Here is a 25,865-nt window from a genome sequence, read left to right as displayed (position 1 = left end):
GGGTGTCAATTTAAACATTCCAGATAGAGATCGATAGATTTTCATTGCGAAAGTTTAACAAAGGATGTGGAACAATGACAATGAAATGGAGTTGAAGTTCAGATTATCCATGGTCTGATTAAATGGCTGAAAGGCTAAGTGGCCTACTTATGTTCCTATTTGTTTCTGATTTAAGTATTACATAGGATGGTACAGCACAGAAACAGACCACCCCACCAACCAATTCAGGCCAGTGTTTATGCTCCACTTGAGCCTTCTTTAGTCTTTCCACATCTAAATCTATCTTTCCATGCTGTCTACTCTACCTTGGAGACTTGCACAATTTCCCCCTACATACATATCTGGATTAGCGCAACATTAAAAATGAATTTCAAACAAATATTTAAAGTATGAAGAAAATATAAACAATTTGTTGAACAATGTCAAAGCAATAAATTGATAGTTTAAAACACTGAGTAATTATTAAAATGACCATTAATAAATGCTAACAGCAGATCTAACTAATAAACTTTTATTTGCCTTTTTGCTTAAGAGGCAGAACTAGAGTGAATCAGATAGAGCCTCAAGTTTCAGTCATCAGGGGATGGCAAGGATTCAAGACCCAAACGCAGGAGTGGGGTTTAATGAACACCGACCTTGTGTTAGGTCTGGTGGTGTAAATGCGGAACTGACCTCAGTGAAGTTCATATGTAAGTAAGGGTCGGAGGTATGTTAGCCCCTCCTGTTTTCCCGCCAGTTGGGCACTTAGTATTTTTTTGGGAGAATCCGGCCAAGATTTCAGGACTACGTAACGAACTATTTTACAACTGATCATCATCTTCTTTACACAACAAGAAGGGGGGAAAGGAGATGTGATCGGCTCTGCACCAGTTGCAACAGCTTAATCATCTTTCATCCCATATGAACAGTTATGTACTGTTAGCCTGTTCAATCTGTATGTTATAAAGTGATTCATACACAGTGACATTTTGCATCACACTATTACAACTCAGTATCACCTGTTGACCCAACTTAAATGGGGAAGATGTGGACCAAGTGGTCATGTGGTAATGTAATGATGCGGCTGCATAAAGGGTTGCGTGAAAGGAGTACGGGAGCTCTCCCAGAGTGTGAGCAGAGTGTAAGCATGTACAGCTGCGTAGACTAGTGAAGAAACTATTGTTGTTCTAAATCCTTGGTCACCAGTTATTGCACTTCTATAGAACCTCTACGCATTTTCCCATGAGTCCCTTGACTATCACACTGATACTCACTCTGCTTTCAGATGTAAAATATCCATCTCAAGCCTTGAGCAAAATTTACAAACAGCCAGTCTCTTGGAAAAGAGTATCTACATTACTGGGCTTTTTAGAGAGGCAATGGATATTTCTCCCTTATACAAAACTCCTGACAGGTCCATGGCTAGATTGGAACATAGGTTTATTAACTATATGACCGCAAACAATGTTTTCACTGCAATGTTATCTATTAAGTTTTTGGCAAGCCAACAGTTCTCTCCCAGGTGGCCAGGCTACTCACATTGAAATGATACTGGGCAAGCCCAACCAGCATAATATCCTTTTTTTAAAAGTTGAGGGTTGATCTGACTTTCCTTCATTACTCCTCTTTACTCTCAAGCCTGCTAGGGTCGGGTGTCAAGTCTCTTTATAAATCAAATATTAAGTTTGGGTTTCACACTGGATTCAGAAACCATTATTTGATACAAAACATGTGTTCATGACATCTGACTCATTGCACCCATCTTGGGAAAAATTGTTCTGAATGATGGGACCTTCATTCTGGGGGGAGCGGTAGGGACAGTGTGTGTGTGGGATTATGTCAGGCCCACTGACCCTGGATACAGAGAGAAAGCAGTCGGAGGGGCTGCTGAGTGCTGAGTGGGCTGTCCTTCCAATCCTTATTTGTCACATTCCTTTACCCCTCCATCTACTCCCCAAGCCATATCTTCCAACACAGCCCCCATCCATCCTCAATGTATCCTTATAGCCTCCATGTTGACTTAATGCCAACTCATGACTCACCCTTTGCCCTTATATCTCTGTGCCAATTCACTCAGTATCCACAGTGGGTAGACCTCAAGAGCGATGCTAATACAAAATACAATTCAAAATGTTAGGTAGAGAGTTCACGATGTTTAAAATCCACTCTTATTTGTGAAGGCCTATTCAAAAACATTTAAATACCCTTAATTATATAATCTATCTTCAATGTAAACAAATGGGTATTCATGACACCACATCAAAGACAGCTAATACTTTAATCATGTCTTAGGGCTGTCGATACAACTGTGAATCCATGGCCTCCAATGTGATAATGACAGGTTGTGGAAAGCAGCCATCGATAAATAATGTTATATGGCAGCACTTAAGGTTATGTCATCAATTAATTATTGAAATTGCTAGACCAAATTTTTAAAATTCTCACAGACATAGACAGTTTATTTTTACAGTTTCTGAGCAGCTGGTCATTTAAATATTTTGACAGCCTGATAACAGTTCTGCAAACCTATCTGCACATCAAAAGCATGTTTGACTTTCCTAAAGATTTGTAACTTTCCAACTATGAGATAAGGCCTTTGTTGCAGCAAAAATGGGATCTGTTTAAACTCAGCTGTTTAAACTGAGTCCAAATGGTCTTCTTGAGTTTGGGATTCTCAGATGTGGGAATCACATCTTCTGCCATTCCAACACCCCCCCCCCAAAACCCCCTCCACCCCTCACCCCTCCCCACACTCCAGCAAAAATAGGATATGCAGCAAATGAGAGCAGGAGTTGTTTAAGAGTAACTTAGACAGGCACATGAGTGGGTTGGAGATGGGTGGATATAGGAGATTGTTTTAAATAAGGTTCATTAGCATTGGGGTGTCCCTGGTAAGGTAAATGGATATGGTATGATAATAATGTTTTTTCTCTTTTCATTCACAGGTTTTAAGTCGGTCCGCCTTGTTGTCCAACGAGGGGCATACACACGATGGGTCGTACTTGGGCTGCTCTTGATTGTTTGAGATTGGCCTAGTGCTTCATGTCATTAGTGTACGCTTAAACTGGACCAGATGCTGGGCAACACGACAGCTCAGTGACTATCACTGTTTGCTGTGCAGACACATGGATTTGGGCCGGTGTCTGTGGGAGTTTGCGCATTCTCCCCGTGCTTGCGTGGGTTTTCTCCGGGTGCTCCGGTTTCCTCCCACACCCCAAAGATGTGCTATTAGGCTGACTGGAAGTAACAAATTGTCCCTAAATTATTTTCCCTCAATGTGGATTGCCATAAAACAATAGATAAGGGTCATGGGTGGAGGGGGGACTGGTAGTGTTAAAATGGTGGCGCGGGCTCGTTGGGCCGAAGGGCCTGTTTCCCGGGCTGTTTTTGTTCTTTGTTCTTAGGACCCCCACCCCTCCCAACCCAACGCTCCAATGAAAATAGTCTTTGTCAGAATGGGATTTCTGGATCCCGGTCCTTCTGACCATTTTGGTAGACCCCGACATCTTCAAGACCTCATGAAAATCTAGGCTTTTGTATACTCCTCACAATTTGCTTCTACACTTATCTATGTATCTTAGCATGTAGTACTATGCACTCAGTCCCTTCACCCAAGTCATTAATAAAGATTGTAAACAGTTGAGTCCTTGTACTGACCCTGGTGGAACTCTACAAGATTAGATTCAAGATTGTACTGGATAGTTGAGTGAAAGAAAATATGTTGATGGATACAGGAACAGGGTGGGTAAATGCAAGTAAAACATTTTGTTTGAATGGGAGATCAGAACCAACTCTAACTATGAGGGTTGACCGACCTCTTTCTGCATTTAGCATGCATTTCTGCATATATCCCTGCCCAATGAATGGGAACAAGTTCCATCTTTTATTTGTGAAGCCTTTCTGATCAGTAATGCCCAAATGGTGATGTTCATTTTCTTTTGACAGGGGAGAAGAACGTTTTGTTCCAATTTGTAGTGAAGTTCTTTCCACCTGATCCAGGACAGCTACAAGATGAATTGACAAGGTGGGTATTAATCTCTCCTACACTGAGGAAATCACTCAGTTAAAGTTACCATTAAAACTAGATGGTGAACACCGTATTGGCCCACACTTTGCCGATGCTTTGGAAAATCCGTTTATATCATGTGTTCTGGAGTGAGACTTAAAACCACTGGCATCTTGATCCTACAATAAGAAGTCTCACAACACCAGGTTAAAGTCCAACAGTTTATTTGATAGTAAACCCACAAGCTTTCGGAAACGGTGTTCCTTTGTCAGGTGAGTGGAAAGTTCTGATCAGGGCATATAAAGACACACATAGTTTGCAGAATACTGAATAGAATGCGAGTTTTTACAGCTAATCTGCTATTCAAGTCTTAAAGCACCTGATCAGAACTTTCCACTCACCTGACAAAGGAACATCGTTCCAAAAGCTTGTGGGTTTACTATCAAATAAACTTGTTGGACTTTAACCTGGCATTGTGAGACTTCTTACTGTGCTTACCTCAGTCCAACACCGGCATTTCCATGTCTTGATCCTACTGCGTGGGGAGGGGGAAGAGATTTGAAGATGTTCTCATAATGGGAAAGAGGGAAGACAAGAGCAGAGTAGGAAAGTCTACACTTTTCAGAGAAGCATTCTTTTTATGTGTCATGAGAACACAATAAAGAGGTGCAAGAGTGGACCAACTGGTTTGTCAAGTCTGCTCTGCCATTTAATATGATCATAACTGATCTTGCCTTCAACTCTATTTTCCCACACATTCCCCCTATCCCTTATTTCTCTGAAAGGCCAAAAAATCTGTCTATCACCACCTTAAATATATTCAATGATGGAGTGCCCATAGTCTTCTGGGGTAGAGAATTCCTACCCCAGGGTTCGTAACCCTTTGATTTAAGTAATTTCTCCTCATCGCAGTCCTAAATGACCAACCCTTCCACTTTTCTGTTTTCAATTCTTGTACTTACACATCAGGTCATGAAATCAGCTTTCCACATGAATGCTTTTGCAAAAGCTCCAAGTAACTGATGAAAATATAGGGGAGGCCCCCATCAGTGAATGCTGTAACAATAGCTACAATGCTTAATGTCGATTTATGTCCCTAGATATGCTTTAGACATTATCTTCAAAGGTTGAAAATATCATGAACTGAATGCTATTTATAGGAGTGAAGAAGTCAATTGTACCTGTGTTCTATAGAATAGCCACCTTCACTTACATTTTCTCTTTATTATCTGGTCTTTCAACAACATTTAATAAGGAGTCATTTATTTTGACTTTTGTCAGTATCTCTCTGTTAATGCATTTGTATACCATCCCATTCTCTTCCATTGTCATCAGAGCTACGAGACAGTCACAGTAGAGTGCTGAGGGAATATTGCACTGTCAGAGGTACTGTTTTACCATAGAGATTTTAAACTGAGATCCCATCTGTCCTCACAGATAAATGTTAATATCTCAATTTAGCTCAACAGAAAGGGCATCATTCTGGTGGCCCAGCCAATATTTATCCTTCAAACAGAATCAATAAAACAGATTAACTGAGCATATTTCTGAACGCTCTTTGTAGGATTGTGCTGTGAGCAAATTAACTGCTTTGCTCCGTACACTATAATAATGATTACACTTCAAAAGTACCTAATTAGCTGCAAAGTGGTTTGGGAGGTCCTAAAGTTATTGGAGGCATTATATAAATGCAAGCTATCTGTCTGCTGTCTGAGGCAGAGCCAGCCTATTCGCATCCTCAATGTCATATTTAAACCTGTGTTTAAATACGACTTTCAACTCCTTCAGCCATTCAATCGCTTGCTTCCACATTCATATTACCACTACCTCTGCCACTCTTCTGGCCCATCTTCTGCCTCTAGACTCAAACTATTCCAATGTCTTTCAGGTTGGCATCTCACCTTCAAAGCCTTATGAATTTAAGCTCCACCAAACCTTTGTCGCCAATATCTAGCACTACCTATCACTGCTATGGTGCGGAGGTGTTTTTTTCAATGGGACATTAAACCGTGCCTCCATTAGCTCCCTCAGGTTGATGAAAATGATGCCATGGGCCAATTTGAAGAGAAGCAAGAAAGCTTCCCCTGGTGTTTCTAATAAATATTTGTCCCTCAGCCAAAATCTAAACTTATTGTTTAGTATGTCGATGCAGAGTGTATTGTGAAACGGTAGGGGGAACTCTCGAAATAAAAGTAAATTACTACAGTTAGTGGAACCTGAAACCAAAAGAGAAAATGCTGGAAAATCTCAGCAGGTCTGTAAGGAGAGAAAAGAGCTGATGTTTCGGAGTTAAGAAGAGCTAGAAGAGGGCATGAGATGACTTTGGCTGATAGGATTAAGGAGAATCCTAAGGCGTTCTATAGGTATGTCAAGAATAGAAGGTTGGTCAGGGCAAGATTAGGGCCAGTTACAGACAGTAGGGGGAAGTTGTGTGTGGAACCGGAAGAGATTGGAGAGGCATTGAACCATTATTTCTCTTCGGTGTTCACGCAGGACGATATGAATGTAGCTGAGGCGGTCACTGGGGTGAAGGGGTGTAAAATAGAAAGTATTGTAGTTGATACAGAGGATGTGTTGGATATTCTAGATGGGTTGAAAATAGATAAGTCCCCTGGTCCAGACGGGATTTACCCTAGGATTCTATGGGAGGCAAGAGAGGTGATTGCAGAGCCACTGGCTCTGATCTTCAGGTTGTCGTTGGTCTCTGGTATAGTACCGGAAGATTGGAGGACAGCGAATGTTGTCCCATTGTTTAAGAAGGGGAGCAGAGACTTCCCTGGGCATTATAGACCAGTGAGTCTTACTTCTGTAGTGGGCAAGGTTTTAGAAAGAATTATTAGGGATAGGATTTATAGTTATTTGGAGAGTAATGAATTGATTAGAGATAGTCAGCATGGTTTTGTAGCGGGAAGGTCGTGCCTTACTAACCTTATTGAGTTCTTTGAGAAGGTGACCAAAGAGGTGGATAGGGGTAAGGCAGTAGATGTGGTATATATGGATTTTAGTAAGGCGTTTGATAAGGTTCACCATGGTATGCTTCTGCAGAAAATGCAGATGTATGGGATTGGTGGTAATTTAGGTACTTGGATCAGGAATTGGTTAGCAGATAGGAGACAGAGGGTGGTGGTTGATGGTAATTATTCATCATGGAGTTCGGTTACGAGTGGTGTGCCTCAGGGATCTGTTTTGGGGCCACTGCTGTTCGTAATCTTTATTAATGATCTGGATGAGGGTATAGTTGGGTGGATTAGTAAGTTTGCTGATGACACCAAACTCGGAGGTGTGGTAGATTGTGAGGAAGGGTGTCGAAGTTTGCAGGGTGACTTGGACAGGTTGCAGAGCTGGGCCGCGAGGTGGCGGATGGAGTTTAATGCGGAGAAGTGTGAGGTAATCCATTTCGGTAGGAATAACAGATGTGTTGAGTATAGGGCTAACGGGAGGACTTTGAATAGAGTGGAGGAGCAGAGGGATCTAGGTGTATGTGTACATAGATCCCTGAAAGTTGGGAATCAAGTAGATAAGGTTGTTAAGAAGGCGTACGGTGTCTTGGCGTTTATTGGTAGGGGGATTGAATTTAGGAGTCGCAGCGTCATGTTGCAACTGTACACAACTCTGGTGCGGCCGCATTTGGAGTACTGTGTGCAGTTCTGGTCCCCACGTTACAGGAAGGATGTGGAGGCTTTGGAGAGGGTGCAGAGGAGGTTTACCAGGATGTTGCCTGGTATGCAGGGGAGGTCCTATGAGGAGAGACTGAGGGATTTGGGGTTGTTTTCACTGGAAAGAAGGCGGCTAAGAGGGGATCTTATAGAAACATATAAGATGATTAGAGGTTTAGATAGGGTGGATGGTGATAGCCTGTTTCCTCGGATGGAGAAATCTAGCACGAGGGGGCATGGCTTTAAATTAAGGGGGGGTAGTTATAGGACGGATGTCAGGGGCACGTTCTTTACCCAGAGGGTGGTGAGGGACTGGAATGCCCTGCCTGCTGCAGTTGTAAATGCGCCTAGTTTGGGGGCGTTTAAGAGATTGGTGGATAGGTTTATGGACGAAAAGGGATTGGTTTAGATTAGTGGGTCAATGTTTTTTTTTTAAAAATAAGACTGGTCGGCGCAACATTGTGGGCCGAAGGGCCTGTTCCGCGCTGTAATGTTCTATGTTCTATGTTCTATGTTTCAAGTCCAGACGACCCTTTGTCAAAGCTTTTAGTTATCCCTTTGTCAAAGGGATAACTCTCTCATCTCCTACAACACATCATGAACAGCCAAGATTGCTGCTGGAACTTTTCTTTTCATAAGACTTAGTGATTGTAGGATGAAAAGTAGATCATTGTTCCTAAAATTCAAACTGCACAATTAACAGTAAACTCTAAGTATTGGTGATGTCAGCTGCTTTGTTAGAAGCAGGAAGCACTTAGCCCTCTCTCTACAGGGCACCAACATTGACAGTATTACACTTGGGATTTGCCTAATCATTTACTCCTTTTAGAATAAATTTGGTGAGCTGTCGGCCATAAAACGAGAGAAACACAATGGTGTGGCAATGCTTTTCATGGTGTTAGACTTACACAGTCCAGTGGACTGCTTGTGGTTATCCTCCATTGATATCATTGGAGTAGCTTGTAGTTAGAGACAACACCATTGAACACATTTTTCCCCCAAAGTATTGCTATTGTGGAACGATAAGAACAGATTTGAATCCTAAAACAGAAGTCAAAACTTCAGAAAGAAGCAGCTTTGGCTTTCGCTTGGAACTAACTGGACAAAACTAATACTGATAATGACCGCATGCAAAATGATTCAAGCGCTGATTGAAGAAGAATATCATTTTTATTGAAGTATTGACATTACCTCAATGAAGTTATTAAATTGGATCAAGAGGATTTTACTCAACAGAAGAATGAACTACTGACATAAAAAGGAAGCAATGGTAAACTTTCTTCTCAGGAAGAAGAATGAGACAATTTATAACTTGGGGCTAAACATAAAGATTAAAATGCATTTCAACAGGAGGAGGGTAATTCAGTTGTCATGTTTGTCTGGCTGCGACATTCTTTACCAACCTAGACAATAGAAAACTCCAGCCACGAAAAACAAAGGACATCCAGAATCAGAACTTGGATCTAATAGTTTAAAAACCGTGTTTGAAAGTCGACATGCTGTTGAAAGTATAATGTCTGGTTCCACCGAAAAACACACAGAAGCATACGGAAATCAGATGATGAACAGAGTTGTGACAGAGGCTAGTTACAACTCATAACTAATGATATTCAAAAATTATAGGGACAATCTGTGATGACATTGTGTTTCTTGACAAAGTTTCCCAGGCTGAAATCATTGACAAATCTTTGAACCTAGAATATGGAAATGCTGTGAAATTTATATGCCAGGAGAAAGGAGATTTACTATGATGCAAAACGGAAGATGATGTCTTAAGCAGCGAAACAAATTGTCATTCATACAAGAGGAAGGACTTTAAAGACCTATAAGGAATGAACTTGAACTCCTAACTGGTGCGTGCATTTTGTTGATACAGATTTAACTTTGTGATGCTGCCAAGATGCGTAGCTTGTAGGCAAAAATGGCAACACAAATGGAGAATATTACTTGTACTGTATGTAATGGGTTAGTTATAAAAATCTGCTGAGTGCTATATGTGTGAACAGTGGTTTTGAAACATCAGTATAGTGTTGGCTTTTCATCTCTTAGTGGGGAGATAATACAAATATAAAGTTTATAAGATTGTTATATTTTGAAACTGTGTCTTTCATTTACAATAAAATGGAAGGGGGTCATGTGACCTGTTCTGAAGTCTATCAATAGACAGAGGTGACATGGTGTTAAAGATTAAAGGAAGATCCTGATTATTTCGCTGGAAAGAAGCGTTCACACTTTCAAATAAAGGTAGAAGCATTTGTCTTTACAGTAGTTAGACTGTTCCTCTCCAAAATCCAAGGAAGATGCGAAGAATGTTGGATTCTAAACAGTTATGCTTTAAACTGTCTACTTACTTTCAAGTTAAAAAAAAGTTGGGATCTCAAGGATATCTAATCAGCATTTCTACCTGGATACAAAATCCATGTGATTCACATTGGACAGATATGGGCTTTGAGAGAGGAAGGGTTTCTATGAACAAAAACTCGTTGCTGTAGTTAATCTATTAGGATCAGGAGCAGACAGAGAACAGTTAGGAGGCTAAAAGTCTCTGTGGTATACCATTCAGGAGTACACGTAGGAGCTTGCACTCAGATTGAAAAGGGGACATTTGTGAGGATTTAAAATATGGCTGGAAAATTTGCCTCATCTACACTAGAAGGATGATCACCAGAAAAAAAAATTACTGTAAGATAATTCTAGGCTTAAATGTTACCAGGTTGAGAAAGGAATAAAATGGAAGCAAATCACAGGAAGTTAAGATTCACTTTAGACTGAGTCCATGACAATTGAATGACAACTATGGGATACAGTAAAGTATACCTGTGAGGTAGGTTTTTCAGTTTTGTTAAGGTAAATGGGAAAAACTTTGATCTGTAGTTTAAGGTATATGTTGCCTACAAAAATAGTGCTTAGTTAATAGTAGTTTTCGTCTGTTACTATAAAAGTCTTAAAACATGAATTTTATTGTGTCATCCTTTCAGCTATTAACTAGACATTCAAGTTTATTTTAAGTTATTCATCTCTATGGGGATCGTAACAAATTGCACAATTTTGTATTGATTACATCCTGACACTTTCATTTTTTTCTTTATCTTTTAACCTGTTCATATTCAGCCAAGAAACCAGCTCAGCATGAGAATACCTAGAAATGGACAATAAATTATGGCTATGCCAGGAACTCCCACAACCTGAGAATGAAGATAAAATAAAAGACTGATATTTGGACAATAACTCAACAGGCTATTGGATAGCAATCCTAATTACTTTGTCCTTAAGGCATGTGACCCTTCGGAGATGTGTCACTTGTCATGTTTTGAGGTATTTCCTCAATGTTGCCCATGATCAATATACTTGTGTGTTGATGTGTATTTCTTACCCTCTAGGTGAGTGAGTCGTATTAAACTAAACCTGCAGTAAGGCCTTCTGTAATTAAAAGGAAAATGCTAGTTTATTTCTACACTCTTGCACTAGAAGTTACTAAAGAAAACTATGCCACTCACACACACACCAAGATTAATTACTAATTTAAAAAATTCAATATTTGTAAAACTTGGATTGAATTTAATCTTTTTTGTTTGATGCTGGCTTGTTGCATAGCTGAGTTGTTGTACTGTCTGAGGTGAAAGCTTTGAAATTGCAGCACTGTTTCAGCAGCTGTGATGGCTTCCACAATTGATGTTGCAGAGGTTGCTTTCATAGATAGCTTAGGAGATAGAACAGGATAAAAGGAAGAGACAGAGGTCACTTGCTTCTCTGGTTCTTCAGGCACCGTATTTTCCAAACTGCTCAGTTACTTACGGCAGAACCATTGGCTGTTTCTGGATGCCTTCCTCTGTCTCTCCCTGTTCTCTTCTCAATATGTCTCCATCATGTTGTTTCATGATGGTTCTGGTTTCTGTGGGCAACTTCATGCCTTTTCAATAGCTTTAACAGGAAAAGCAGGATGGTGACTGTCTCAAAATTTTCAAATCATACTCCCAAATAAGAAAACTGGTTAGCTCATGTCTGGGGCTTATCTTAGCCATTGTCTTTTAGCCAAGATAATTAAAATTTAAATATCTCCACCACTAACTTGAAAGGCCTAATTCTTCATATGTAACAGACTGGAAGAAACTATTCCTTAAGGTTCCTTAATTGTCAAAAATTGTTACTCTTAGATGAAAACCATCAAGTCAATGGATCTTATTTACACTTATCGACCACTCATTGAATTTTTAAAGTCTTTTCATGTCTGGACAAATCTATTTGTAATCCATTTGGAGCCTTCTGGAAGCTTGAGAACATTGCAGTTGTAAAGTCAGGTGTCTTTTGGTAGCCATTTTGAGGCCCACTATGTCCATTTTAAAAAGGGAATCCTTTTAAAAAAAAATGTAATTACACTTTTCATACATGAGCTATTCTGTCTCAGTGGTCTCACATGCAGATAGGGTGATTCTGAAAGATGTGACAGTATACATATGTTCAGTCAGTTAAACCTTTAGTAATTCCTTATTTACCCTTTCCTCTTTGACACTGTTCTCAGGAGAGGAAATGTTTCTGTGCAGAGGCTGATTAGAAGATTGAATGCTTTACCACAAGGCACTTATGAATTAAAAATCAGAACATCATTCAAAGAAAATTGGATAAGCATTTGAAAATAAAGAATGTAGACTGATGCAAGGAAATGGGATTCAGGGAGAAAGATCTATTTGACTCGTACCTTTATAGCATTTTTCATGATCACAGAATGTCCCAAATGTTTTACTATTAATTATATAGTTCTGACATCCACAAAAAACAGACCAGGTCCAATCCAATCAATTGCTACCCATCGGTCTAGGCTCAAATATCAGCAAAATGATGAAAGGTTTGGATGGCTGTGATTATTGAAAGCTAACCGTGTCAGGATGACTGCAGGAATTCACCAGGCAATCTCCTATGCTCTCCCATCCTCAGCTGCAACATGCTCAGTCTTGCTCCATCAGAATTGCACCATGTTTAGTTCCATTTGTAACTCCTTGGATCGATCTCTGAATGCAGTGAGACCTGGAAAACATTCAGGCTTGGGCTGATAGGCAACAAATAACATTTGTCTCATACAAGTGCCAAATCAAGGCCATCTCCAACAAGACAAAATCTCACATTCACATTCAATGGCATTACCATTACGGAATTGTCCACCATCAACATCTTAGAGTTCCATTGAAAAGAAGCCTTCCTAATCTATTGAAATCAGTATTGTGGCTAGAAGAGTAAGTCAGATGCCGAAATACATGGCAAGTAACTCACCTACTGATTCCCCCAAAGCCTGTCCACCATCCACATGGCACAAGATATGATGGAATCCTCTCCACTTCTCTAGATGAGTGCAACTCCAACAAGACTCAGTAAGCTTGAACCAACCAAGGTAAATTAGTCTGCTTGATCAGCACGCCTTCCACCATCTTAAACATTCACTCCCACCATCACACACACACGTTATCAGCAGTGTGTATGACATTCAAGATGCGTTGCAGCAACTCACTAAACCTCCTTTGACAATGGGACTCATGCCAAAAAGACATGAGCAGCAGGAACATGGGAATGCCACCCCCTGCAAGTTCTCCTCCAAGTCACATACCATCCAGACTCGGAACTATATCGCTGTTCCTTCGCTATTAAGTCAAATTCCTGGAATTCCTTAACAGCACTGTTAACATACCTGGATGGGCCTACATGTACTGCAGTGGTTCAAGAAGATGCTCACCACCACCTTCTCAAGGGAGGTTAGGGTGGATAGTAAATGCTGACCTTGCCAGTGATGTCCACATCCCGTTGACAAATAAAAAAAGTGACATCACTGTTGGAATGTAAGAAACACAGCAACTAATTTGCATATAGCAAACAGCAATGAGCTAAAACCAAACGAGCTGCCTTAACTGATGTTTCTTGAGGGTAAAATATTGACCAGGACATTGAGGAGAACTCCCTGCTTTTCTCTTCAGATAAAGTCATAGAATCTTTTATAGCTAGTTGAGTGAACAACTGGAACTTTGGTTCCATTTGAAAGGCAGCACCACTGATAGTGCAGCACTCCTTCAGTATTACAGTGAACTGTCAGTTGGCATTTTATAAAACAGAGATTGAGTCTGTGATCGCCAGTCTCAGAGCCAAGAGCCACAGTTGACTTACGGAGGGTTGCATGGCCTGTTCCTGTGCTGCACTTTTTGTGAAGTGCCCCAGTGGGGAGTCTTGGCTCTGATTTCAGCCTTGCTGTAGGTTCAGGCTATTCTGCCTGCCTGACTGACAACTACATTGCAAATGGCTTAAGATATTTTAACTGAACTTGTTATTTCTGCAGGTATCTGTTTGCTCAGCAAATCAAACGGGACCTGGTTTCTGGGAGACTTCATTGCAATGACAACAGTGTTGCACTGTTACTTTCTCACATCATCCAGGGTGAGTAATGTCTAAAATATCCTTCCATTGGAACTCTAAAGAGACTTAAATGTCTCACTGAGCACTTGGTGAAACCTGGAGTCCCTGCTTGACATAGCAGTCATGTTATTTTTCTTTTTTAATGTTAAAATTTCAGATTTATGCCCATGACAGAAAGTACATGTGTTTATGCTGATTTACTGAGGCTGGTAGCTAGAGTCCAGGTTTCAGAGTCATGTTCCCCCAGCCTTAGGGGAAATTTTTATTCTGTTGACGAGTAGCGAATGAGGCAAGTGCTCCTCTCCCAGTCTGCTCTGAAAATGAAGGGCCTGAGCCTTGCTGTGATCTTTCCCCAATCTCTGAGCAGCAAAGACCAGTGAACATAGGAAATCTGAATTGGTATGATAGACCTTAAAATGCAATTCCAGCTCAGACCAACACCTGTCATTTCCAAATGTCTACACCACATGGCCATGTGGCTCATTACCACCTTCACAAGGGCAATTAGTGATGAGCAACAAGCACTGACCTTGCCCCTGCTGGTCATATATTGAGGTGAAAAAGGGAAAAAAAATCTAATGTTAATGGTTCCGACTCAATAAAGAGATTAACTTGGGTAGGGTGCCTCCTGAACAATATGGAATTATCTGGTCAATGCACACCATTCACAGTCAGACCATGTATATAACGAGCAGACTGTCCATATGTCTTGTCAGAGACTTTCACCCCAAATTAAACTTCCCCCATGGTATCTTGCTCATTTATTTCTTACTCTGGTTTGTTGCACACATTGTTCTTTACCTTTCCTTGCTTTGTGTATTTGTCTTCCTATCTTGAAGCTGAGGTTGGTGATTTTAATGAAGAACTGGACCGAACACATTTACAATCTAAAATATATATTCCAAACCAGGAACGTCTGATTCCCAAAATAATGCATTTTCACCAGAAGCTTGTGTAAGTATAAAATAATATCAGTAAAGCTTCACAGAACTCAAAATGAAGAGATATTTCAAATCTTTGATTCAGTTGGTAGGATACTTGCTTAGAGTAAACTTAGAGTGTCCCATAGAGTACAGTAAAATCCTGACAGTGCAGAAGGAAAACATGTGACCCATCAAGGCTACACCGACTCTCCAAAAGATCATTCTACCGAGTGAGTCCTAGCGCAAAGGCTTGAGCATTTAATTGGGATGGAGACTCCAATATGATAGATACTACAAGAAGAGCTGCATTGTCAGAGATGTGATCTTTTGGATGAGATCTTAAACCTTCTCTTTCAGGTGGGTATCAAAGATCCAAAGGAACTATTTTGTTCTCTGTGCTCTGGCAAGGGTGGCGTGGTGGCACAGTGATTAGCACTGCTGCCTCACTGTACCAGAGACCTGGGTATGATTGGGTGACCGTGTGGCATTTACATATTCTCCCCATGTTTGCTTGGGTTTCCTCCGGGTGCTCCAGTTTCCTCCCACATCTATCAGAGAGTCCATGCAGTCTCAATGGGCCTAATGCCTCCTTCTGCACTGTAGGAATTCTATGATTCAACTAACTTCAAGAGAAAAGTAGATTAACACATCATGCATCAGATTGCTATTTGTGGGGCATTGTTGTGTGCAAACTCAATATTGTGTTTCTCTACATTGACACCTCAAAAGAATTCACCTCAGATGATTCAGAGAGATTTGATATATTCAATTTGATGATGCATAAAGAACGCCTGGCAAGTCATCGATCACTCAAAGGTCACTAAACAATCGGACAAGTTTATCTTTAATTATTTACTTATATGCATTTATGACTAACACAAGGAGAAATTTCTTCACGCAGTATCTTTGGAATTTTCTACCTTAGAGAGCTGTGTATGCTCTGTTATTGAGTTGTTCAAGACTCAGATGGATTGATTTTTGAGCATTAAAGTAATCAAGGACTATGGGATAGGACAGAAATGGAGTTGATGTAAAAGTTTAATTGTGATTTTATTGAATAGCAGATGACTTCAAAGGACTGAATGGCCTAACCATGCTTCTGTTTCTAATGCTCTTTGCTGATTTATATTTGGTTAGAAAGAATGCAAAGATTAGTTCATATGTCTTTGTTATTTTGCAGAGAAAACACAGTAAAGCTTTCCGACAAGTTGTAGAAAGTGGGTTATGAAAAAATCAACAGGTCCAACCAATGTTGTCCTATAGGCCAACCTTGGACATCACCCCACCCCATTGCTGGTAATGACAACTACCAGCAAAGGCAGAAACTTGAGTGAAATATACGTGAACCATTTCAGGCTAACATAAAGGAAGATGGGTGTGGTGGTTGTCAGTCAATCATCACAGTCTCATGACAGTGACGCAGGAGTTCCTCAAGGTAGTGTGCTATGCCCAACCATCTTCAGCTTCAACAATAACCCTTCTCCTATAATAAGGTCAGAAATGGGGTTGCTTGCTGATAATTGCAATCATCTTCAGCCAGAAGTGTCATTTTGACCTCTTTGTGAGGTTGCCAACATCACAGATATCAGTCAATTCATTCCTCCGATATAGTAGAATGGCTGAAGGCTCTGTATATTGTAAAGGCTATGGACCCTGACAATACCCTGGGTACAGTACTTGTGCTCTAAAACTTGCTGCACCCCTAGACAAGCTTTTCCTCTATAGCTACAACACTGGCGTCTACCCATCAATATGGAAAATTGTCCAGGTATGCCCTGTCTGTAAAAAGCAGGACAAATTCAACGCGACCAATTACTGTTTCTACTCTCAATCATAAACAAACTGATAAAAGGTGTCACTGACAGTACTTCAAGCGGCACTTACTGAGCAATTGTCTACGTACTGATCCTCTGTTTGGGTTCTGCCAGGGTCAGTCAGTTCCTGACTTCATTACAGTCTTGGTCCAAACATAGACAAAAGAGCTGAATTCTGAAGGTGAGGTGAGCCCTTGACATCAAGGCTGCATTTAACCAAGTGTGGCATCTTTCATTTGAGACTTTAAACGAAGGTCCCATCAGCCTCTTTGGGTAGAGGTAAAAAATTCTTGGACACCATTTTGAAAGAGAAGAGGGGTGTTCTTCCCAATAGCCTGGCCAATATTTAGCTCTCAATCAATGTCACATAAAGCAGGTTACCTTGTATTTATCACATCGCCATTTGTGTGTTAATCAGTTTCCATGTTTTTTCATTACAGCAGTGACAACTGTCAGAAGTATATCATTGACTGTAAAGTGCTTTGAGACATCCAGAAAAGAGCTATATTAATGCAAATATTTTTAGCTTTTTTTTTTAAACATTCACTCCCTCATCACCATTACACAGTGACAGCAGTGTATAGAACACATGCAAATTGCACTGCTGCAACTCACCAAACCTCTGACAATCTGTGACCTCCACCATGTCGAGGAACAAAAGTAACAGGTGCATGGCAACAATACAACCAGCAAGTTTCTCTCCAAATCACACACCATCCTGAGTCAGAACTATATTGCCATTCGTTTAGCATAATGGGGTTAAATCCTGGAACTCCTTTCCAAACAACAGATGCACTGCAGCCATTCAAGAAGGTGACTCATCACCTCTGCCTTCTCAGGGGTGATTTGGGATGGGCAATAATTCTGGTGTTTTGCTCGTGATGTTCACATCTCGAGAGCAAAACAACAGCTGGGAATCACCTCCATACAGATGCAATGGTTTATGAAGAAGGTCCAGCCTCAACTTCTCAAGGGCAACTACAACTGGGTAATAAATCCTGGCCTTGCTAATCACAGCTACATCTGAGGATGAACATATAAAAATTCTTCCTGCCTCATTCAAATGGGTGTATCTTGAATATCACTAGACTACAAACACACAGAATGGATTTACTCTGAAAATGTAAATGCAAAATGGTAACAACTTTCAAATTTGAGCTTAATATCCTATTTGTTATGAACCCCATGTTTGCCCATCAAGAAAGGATTCTTGTAGGTTTTAATGAGATTCTTAGCTCATAGTTCACGAATAAATCTTTGACTTTTGCTCAGTGGACTGACGTCGGCTCAATCTGAAACTCGCCTCCTGGACACAGCTCGCAAGTTGGAGATGTATGGCGTCAAACTTCATCCAGCTAATGATGGAGAAGGAACACAAATCAACCTGGCTGTTTTACATATGGGTATATTGGTTTTCCAGGTGGGTTAAAACTTGTGACTGGTGCAACTGTTGTGAAAAGGTATCACATCACAGGCGAAATCACATGTCGCAGTGGTGGAATGGTAATGCCACTGGACTAGCAAATCAGGATAATGCCTTGGTGACCCTGATTTGAATCCCACCATGGCAGATGGTGAAATTTAAATTAAATAAAAATTTGGAATTGAAAATCTAATGATGACCATGACTCAATTATCATAAAAACCCATCTGGTTCACTAATGTCCTTTAGGAAAAGAAACCTGCTGTCCTTACCTGGTCTGGTGTACATGTGATTGACTGCACTCTGAAATGACCTAGCAAGCCATTCAGCTCAAACACAATTAGGAATGGGCATCGAATGCTGGCGCTATCCATGAAAGAACCTGGCCATAAAAGATTTTAGAAAAATCTGCATTTGTTGCAGAAGCATAACAACAATCTTCATAGTCAGGCTGTTTTTGTCTTGCCGGATTGTTTTACTTGGTCAGTTGAAGGGACCCGTCTGTTTATTCAGAGGCTGGAGTCTGGCACACGCTGAGGCAAGTGCATACATGGAGAACTGAACGACATGATGTAAGCGCAGCCACCAACAGTTAAAGTAGTGGGTATGGGGGAGGGGTTGGTAAAGAACAAAAGCAGTGGAAGGTAAGTACAGCCCAACCACCAAGTTACCCCAGATAGGAAAATTGTTTTCCAATGGATGGGTTGCAATTTCTGGAAGAGATGGGGATACCAAGAGTAGGATGGTATTGGCATGGGAGGGTTAGAATGGCATGGGAGACATGACATGGGAAATGTGGCTGAGATGATTAAATTGGATAAATGTAAGTAGAATGGAAGGAATAATTATTCAACACAAATTATTATTCAAAAGTTATTCTTTACGTTAAAAATGAAGATTCACTGAAATAGAATGAGAAAGTTTTGGAAAATCTGTCATGTGAATTAGTTCACCTGTGTTGACTCTGTAGATGAAGCTGATGATACTCCCCAGAGTTTTTACTCAGTCGTAACTCTAATGGACTTGCCACTGTACAAACTTAGAATCTAGGAACAGTTATAATGGTCATCATTACTGAGACTTGCTTTTATATTCCAGATTTATTCATTGAATTCAAATTCCATCAGCTGCCACGCTGGGATTTGAACCCTTGTCCTCAGAGGACAAATCTCGCTCTCAGTCTCTGGATTACTAGTCCAGTGACATTAGGGTGGCACAGTGACACAGCTGACTGTTAGCACTGCTGACTCAGTGCCAGGGTCCTGGGTTCAAATCCAGGCTTGGGCCACTGTCTGTGTGAAGTTTGCACATTCTCCCCATGTCGGCAGAGGTATTCTCCGGGTGCTCCAGTTTCCTCCCGCAGTCCAATGATGTGCTGTTTAGGTGGATTGGCTATGCTAAATTGCCCCTTAGTGTCAGGAGGGCTAGCTAGGGTAAATGCATGGGCTTATGTGTGGGATTGTGGTTGGTGCAGACTTGATGGGCTGAATGGCCTCCTGCACTGTAGGATTCTAAGATTCTATGACATTACCACTATGCCACCATCTCTGCCATTTCCTAGTGGCATAGTGGAATTCAATTAATAAATCTGGAATCCAAAACTCATCTTAGTAATGATAACCATAACAATAAAGTCCCATCCAGTTCACTACTCATCAAATGCATAGAGTGAAGGAGGAGGCCATTTGGCCCATCAAGTGTGAACCAACTCTCTAACAGAGCATCTTATCCAGGTCCTATCCCCATAATCCCACATATTTACCCCACTAATCCCTTTAACCTGCACATTAAGGGGCATTTTGGCATGGCCAATCCACCTAATCTACACACCTTTGGACTATGGGAAGAAACTGGAGGAAACTCACACAGACACAGGGAGAATGTGCAAACTCCACAAAAACAGTCACCCCAGGCTGGAATTGAAGCCAGGTCCCTGGTGCTGTGAGGCAGCAGTGCTACCCACTGTGTCATCAGACCATGCCGCTTATTCTGTCATATTTTAGGTTGGATGCATTGGCCATGCTAAATTCTCCCTCAGTGTACCCAAGCAGGCGCCAGAGTGTGGTGACTAGGGAATTTTCACAGTAACTTCATTACAGTGTGAATATAAGCCTACTTGTTACTAATAAATAAACTTTAAACTTTACTTTTACCTGGTCTGGCCTACATGTGACTCCAGACAGTGCAAACTATGAAGTTCAAAGGTAATTAGAGCTGGGTAACAAATGCTGGTCTTGTCAGTGATGCCCACATCCCCTGAAAGAATAAAGGGGAAAAAAAACTTTTTGACTTCTTCAGTTACTGTGACCAGTAGAATCGCTAACTTCATACTTCAGTCTTGTTAACCACAGAGAATGTTTCTCTTCCAGCCCCATTTTGTTCATCCTGCCATTGGTGGGTTGTGTTTTCAGCTGTTTAGACCATGCTACAAACCTTTCCTTCTGTAAAACTTTATATCATTTTAAGATTGCTTAAAATCTTCGACCAAGCATTTGTTCGCATTTATATAATTATTCTGATGACTGTCCTCTTAAGCACCCCAGGAGGTGTTACTACCTTAAAGGCATCTTACAAATGCAAGTTATTATTGATGTGACAGGATTGATATCAAACAATTATTCTCATAGGGCAAAACGAAGATAAATACATTCAACTGGGCCAAAATACGCAAGTTGAGTTTTAAGAAGAGGCATTTCTTTATCAAGCTCCATTCCAACATCTTTGTAAGAATTTTCTTCTACTTCCATCAATATACAAGATTAATGTGCATCAAGTGATTCTTTGTCCAATAATATGTCCTGTCTCCAAAAATGACAGACCACCTCGTGCAAGGATTCCTTGGAGTTCCTGATGGCAAGTCGCAATACGTGCAAACACTTTTGGAAGACTTGTGTTGAGTACCATGCCTTCTTTAGGCTCCCTGAGGAACCCCAATCGAAACCTAAGCCCATCCTTTATAGTAAAGGATCTTGCTTCCGGTACAGGTATTATGGAGAATTCTTGCTTGGGATATTGCTCTGCATTTCGCAAAAATATCATTTTAATTATCAGGACAAAATTCAACTACTCAGGAATATGTAACATTTTACAGTGTCAGAGACATTTCAACAGTTGGTAATCTTGCCCCTGAGTGAGAAGGTAGTCAATTCAAGCCCCACTCCCAAGAATTGGGTACATGAGACTAGTTTATATGTGTGTAACTGGTTTTATTCACAATGTCCACTCCATACTTCATCTCTAGCTTCCAGTTCTTTCTACAGTTTATTCTCTTTACTCTGAGTCCAGACCCCAGTGTAACTAATCAAGCAGAGTGAGCCTCAATAGTAAGAACATTCACATAATCAAAAGCAGAACAACTCAGCTATTGAACATATTTCAGGTTGATACTCCAGTGCAATACTGTGGGATTGTTGCACTACTGGAGATGATGACTTCCAGATGAGACGCCAACCCAAAGCCTTGTTTGTCCTCTCAAGATGAACATAAAAGATCCCATGGTACACTTTGAAGAAGAGCAGAGGAGCTCCCTTCAGTATCTTGGCCAATATTTTCCCCTCAAGCGACATCACTAGAACAGATTATTCATTATCGTTTTTTTGAGGGGTCTTGCTGCATACACATTTACTGCTACATTTGCTGTATGACAGCAATTGCCACACTTCAAAAATATTGAAAGGGGTTTTGAAACACCTTTAGGTGGTCAAAGGTGATTTATAAATGCAAGATCTTTCTTTAATTTTTACTTCTGGTTTCAGTGGAAGAACTCAGAAGCAATTGGTCGAATATATGAGCAAAGGAGATTTCAAGAAGTTGCCGTTTGAAAGGTAATATTCACAAGGCAGTCAATCGCAAAAGTCAAGATCATTTACAATTCCATTTTCTTTCTTATATAAAATGACTTTAAGTCAGGACCACAGAAACCAGTCATTCAGTTCAACAGGTCAATACTCCACATGAACCTTAATTCATCTAACACCATCAGTACATCCTTCTATTCCTTTCTCCCTCATGTACCTTGCTGGCTTCTTAAAGTCATCCTTACCAATCAACTGGTTCCACTACTCCATGTGATGGTGAGTTCCACTTCTCACCAAACCCTTACTGGCACTCGTTTCTCTTCAATTAAGACTTGTTTATCTACTTGGATCTTTTACGCACTTAGCTGCTCGATCCATTAGAATTGTCAGTTCGCCTTGAGTTGGAAGTTCAGGAATAAAGCTCCTGATCTAAACTCACAGTGCAGGACTGAGGAATTCAGAAGCAAACTCACTAAAGTAAGGCATTTTTACTGGATCAGGGGATGGTAGAAGATCTTGTTACAAGCATCGTGGCCAACATTCATCCCTTAACCAAAAACAGATCAGTTAGCCACTTAGATAAATGCAAATTATTGGATGCTGGAATCTGAAACAAAAACAGAAAATGCTGGAAAATCTAGCAGGTCCGATAGCATTTGTGGAGAGAGAACAGAGACAAATTTCAAATCTGGATGACTTTCATTGTTAGAAGTCTCGCAACACCAAGTTAAAGTCCAACAGGTTTATTTGGAATCATGAGCTTCCAGAGTGCTGCTCCTTCATCAGCACTCATCTCATGAAGGAGCAAGCTCCAAAAGCTTGTGATTCTAAATAAACCTGTTGACATTTAACTTAGTGTTGTGAGACTTCGAACTGTGCCCGTCCCAGTCCAACGCCAGCATCTCCACCTCATGTCTTTCGTTATTGAGTTAGCTACTTACTTCAACTTCTCACCTCTGAGTCAGACACAGGCTGATACCGTGTAGTACTGAGGGAGTGCTGCACCGTCATAGGTGCATCTTTCAGATCAGATAGTAAACAGAAGCCATGCCTGCCTGCTCAGGTGGACATTGTACTACTTTGAAAAGGGGAGTGGCATTCAAACAAGTGCTGTCCTTTTCTGATGATGAATTGTTCTTTCTTTGATGCTTTTCAGAAGGTCGTGCAATGTACAATCTGAGGAAGATTCGTCAGCTACGGACCTGGAACAGGGGAGAAGGGTTAGTGAAGGAGACATTCCAAAATGATTGTGTTCTTAGTTATCCATTGCATTCATAAGGACTTCTTCAAAAATCATGACACAAAGATTAGATAAGATACTCAGGAGTTGAGTTTCTGCTTGGATGGGATGGATAAGTCTCCCAAACATATACTGTAACTTCAGCACAAGACTGGTGAAAACCATAAAAATGATCTGGGGATTTCTCCCAGGCATAATCAATAACTAGACCCAAAAATACACACAATGTTTCCAATCTTTTTTCCAAAGTCAAGTGAAACTCAAGAACCTCTCATTCTCATCAGAACGCACCCAATCTTGCAAAGTAAGCATAAGATAACATAAGCAAGGGAACAGAAAACCCAGACAAATACTCCCTCTTTAAGTCTGTGCATAGGGTTACCTAAGAAACTGCAACTTGAGGAAGCTTTTCCATTTTGGAGGCTGAACTATAAAATGGCGTCAGAAACAAAAAGTACAGAAGGGAGCTTGCTTTCAAATCAAAATAAAAAATTCAAATTGGAGACCAGAAATATGAGTTCCTCTTCTTTCCAGCTTTCCAGAAATCTGGTGGCATGTTGAGAAGTCCGTGAGGAAGTGCAGTTGGAGGATGCTTGTGTTAATGAGTTGGAGGCATAACTAGTTTTGTTGGCAGAGCTTCATTTGGCCAAAGGTTTAATAGATGGGTGTTTAATATCAAGAAGATTTGTGCATATTATAGTTATGAGTACACCTTACTTCTGGCCAAAACTGTCCCAACACATAAACAATGTAATTGGTTCATACCCAGCTACAGATGTCTCTAGGTGCAAATATGGACAGTGCCCCAACCCTTTGTAATCTCGAGATCCATAATTTAATTATTAAGGTGCTGTCTACTTCTTGGAGCAGTTGTGGTTATCAGGCTAGATCGTGACATTGTGTGGTATTGTAAAATGGCTGATAGTGAGTCAGCAGCCCAGTTTATATCACACCCCATTTGTAATTCCCATTAAACAGGCTACTAACTCATTGTTTACCATTTACATCAACACACTAAAGTCAATATTTACCAGAGCGTGAGTCTCCAATCATCCTACTTCATTGAAAATCTCTGAGGAATTAAGTTGTGTCTTCTCTCTATTTCAGGTCAAAGGGCAGTCACATTATCTTGGGAACACTGAGCAATCAGGAGGCACTCGGATTAAGGTGCGGCAAAGACCAGCAGAGCGGGGGAGGAAGGAGTCAGCAGTGGAGATCGTCTTTACCACTGAATTGGAGCGCTCCAAACCAGAGGCTGACCCAGAGTTCGAACCCTTCTCCAGCAGTGATGTCTCCACTCCCTTTGTCAGTGACAGTGGTATTGAGACCAAGAAAGATTCAGTCCAACTGCAAAAATGCAAACAATCTTTTCAAAATAACAGGCCCAGGAAAGATACTGATACAGAAGAGTTAACGTGCAAGAACTCACCCGAATTCACAATTGGGAGCCAACGTTTCAGCAAGACTTTCACAAGTTTGGACGTTGGCCAATCTCATCAGGTGCCAAGCTGCACTCCAATGGATGAGGAAATAGTTCGGCCTTCAGGCATGGCTCGTCCAGTCAGCTTGCCTGCTCGCAGCTTTTTTACCAATCATGGGCTTTACCAACAGGCTGTGATAAAGGGTAGCTATGGCAACACTCTGAATGCAGTGAAGGAGGAGGAGAGTCAGCAAGATGACCTCCTGCAGCCTTCTAGAAGATCACACAGCCAGTCAGATATGAAGACACTTGACCTACTAAATGTGCCAGAGTTACGGCCCATGACCAATTACCTGCCCCTGGGTTGGAGACAGAATCCCAATAAGCTAAGGCCTTTGCATCCAGTACATATGATGCTACAGCGCAAGGAAGCCCTTCAGACAACAGAAAGATACATCAGCAGCGGTACAGAGTCCAGTGACTCAGACTCTGAAATAATTAGCCCCTACTTTCATCCTCGACTATTTGGCAAAGCTCTTCGATCTTCAGCACTGAAGGGAGGCCGGTTTTCCTCAGCCAGCTCCCAGTCAGGAGAAGGTGCTTCACTTGATCGGAACTCTACTGAAGGGATGCGTCATTTGACAATATATACCGACTTCATTTAATCCAAGATTTATCCAAGGTTTGCAGTTTCCATGTCCAAGACCAACCACTGACATCGTCACCATCACCGCGGATTGACTATCATTGGGAGTTCAGGCAAACTCCCCTAATCCTCTCCATAAGGTGCCACGTGAACCCTGAGGTTGTGCATTGGCCTATCCATGGTGTCCTGTCATTACTCTGTTCTATATAGGGGTTGTGGAGAAAATTGGTTATTTAAAGAATTAGCTCATCTGCTTTTCAGTGATGATTTCTCCATCAACAGTTTTGGTATCAGACGTGACTGAGTTAATTAACCCCTGCCCAACGCACATGGCTGATCTGCCATGGGTAGCACTTCCTGTTGTTATGGCAACCAGTGTAACACCATTCATGACATTTACATTTAAATCATATTCAATCGCTCTTTTGTGTGGTCACAAAACAGGTTATAGAGAAATGTTCAAGACTACAATTATTATATAGAAAGAAGTTTCAAAATATGTCGTAGGGCAGATGTCAATTATACTGCCAGTCTTAATATAGGTTAATGATATATCGATGTAGAGCTT

At 40.9% G+C, this 25,865-nt stretch overlaps 1 protein-coding gene across 1 annotated transcript; it reads left to right on the top strand.

The window, feature by feature from the left end:
• The first annotated feature begins 1,024 nt into the window (after positions 1–1,024).
• On the top strand, positions 1,025–25,654 carry LOC145342445 (FERM domain-containing protein 7-like). The gene is made up of 11 exons (XM_080188006.1): positions 1,025–1,120; positions 1,203–1,266; positions 3,925–4,003; positions 13,958–14,055; positions 14,874–14,988; positions 18,044–18,191; positions 20,822–20,917; positions 21,012–21,178; positions 21,950–22,018; positions 23,148–23,211; positions 24,339–25,654. Exons 1-11 carry the CDS (start codon positions 1,025–1,027, stop codon positions 25,314–25,316), a joined length of 1,974 nt encoding a protein of 657 aa, XP_080044132.1. The 3' UTR covers positions 25,317–25,654.
• The last annotated feature ends 211 nt before the right edge of the window (positions 25,655–25,865 follow it).

This window comes from Carcharhinus amblyrhynchos, chromosome 4, assembly GCF_965287045.1.
Source record: "Carcharhinus amblyrhynchos chromosome 4, sCarAmb.v2.hapA, whole genome shotgun sequence".
NCBI lineage: Eukaryota > Metazoa > Chordata > Chondrichthyes > Carcharhiniformes > Carcharhinidae > Carcharhinus > Carcharhinus amblyrhynchos.
This window is presented reverse-complemented; position numbering and strand designations above follow the sequence as displayed.

Excerpts from the sequence above, each read along its gene's own strand:
- LOC145342445 (XM_080188006.1), top strand. The coding sequence starts at position 1,025 with ATGTGGACCAAGTGGTCATGTGGTAATGTAATGATGCGGCTGCATAAA. Across the intron at positions 1,267-3,924 it reads TACTCACTCTGCTTTCAGAT|GGGAGAAGAACGTTTTGTTC; the intron begins GTAAAATATCCA and ends TTCTTTTGACAG. Across the intron at positions 21,179-21,949 it reads GGATCTTGCTTCCGGTACAG|TGGAAGAACTCAGAAGCAAT; the intron begins GTATTATGGAGA and ends TTCTGGTTTCAG.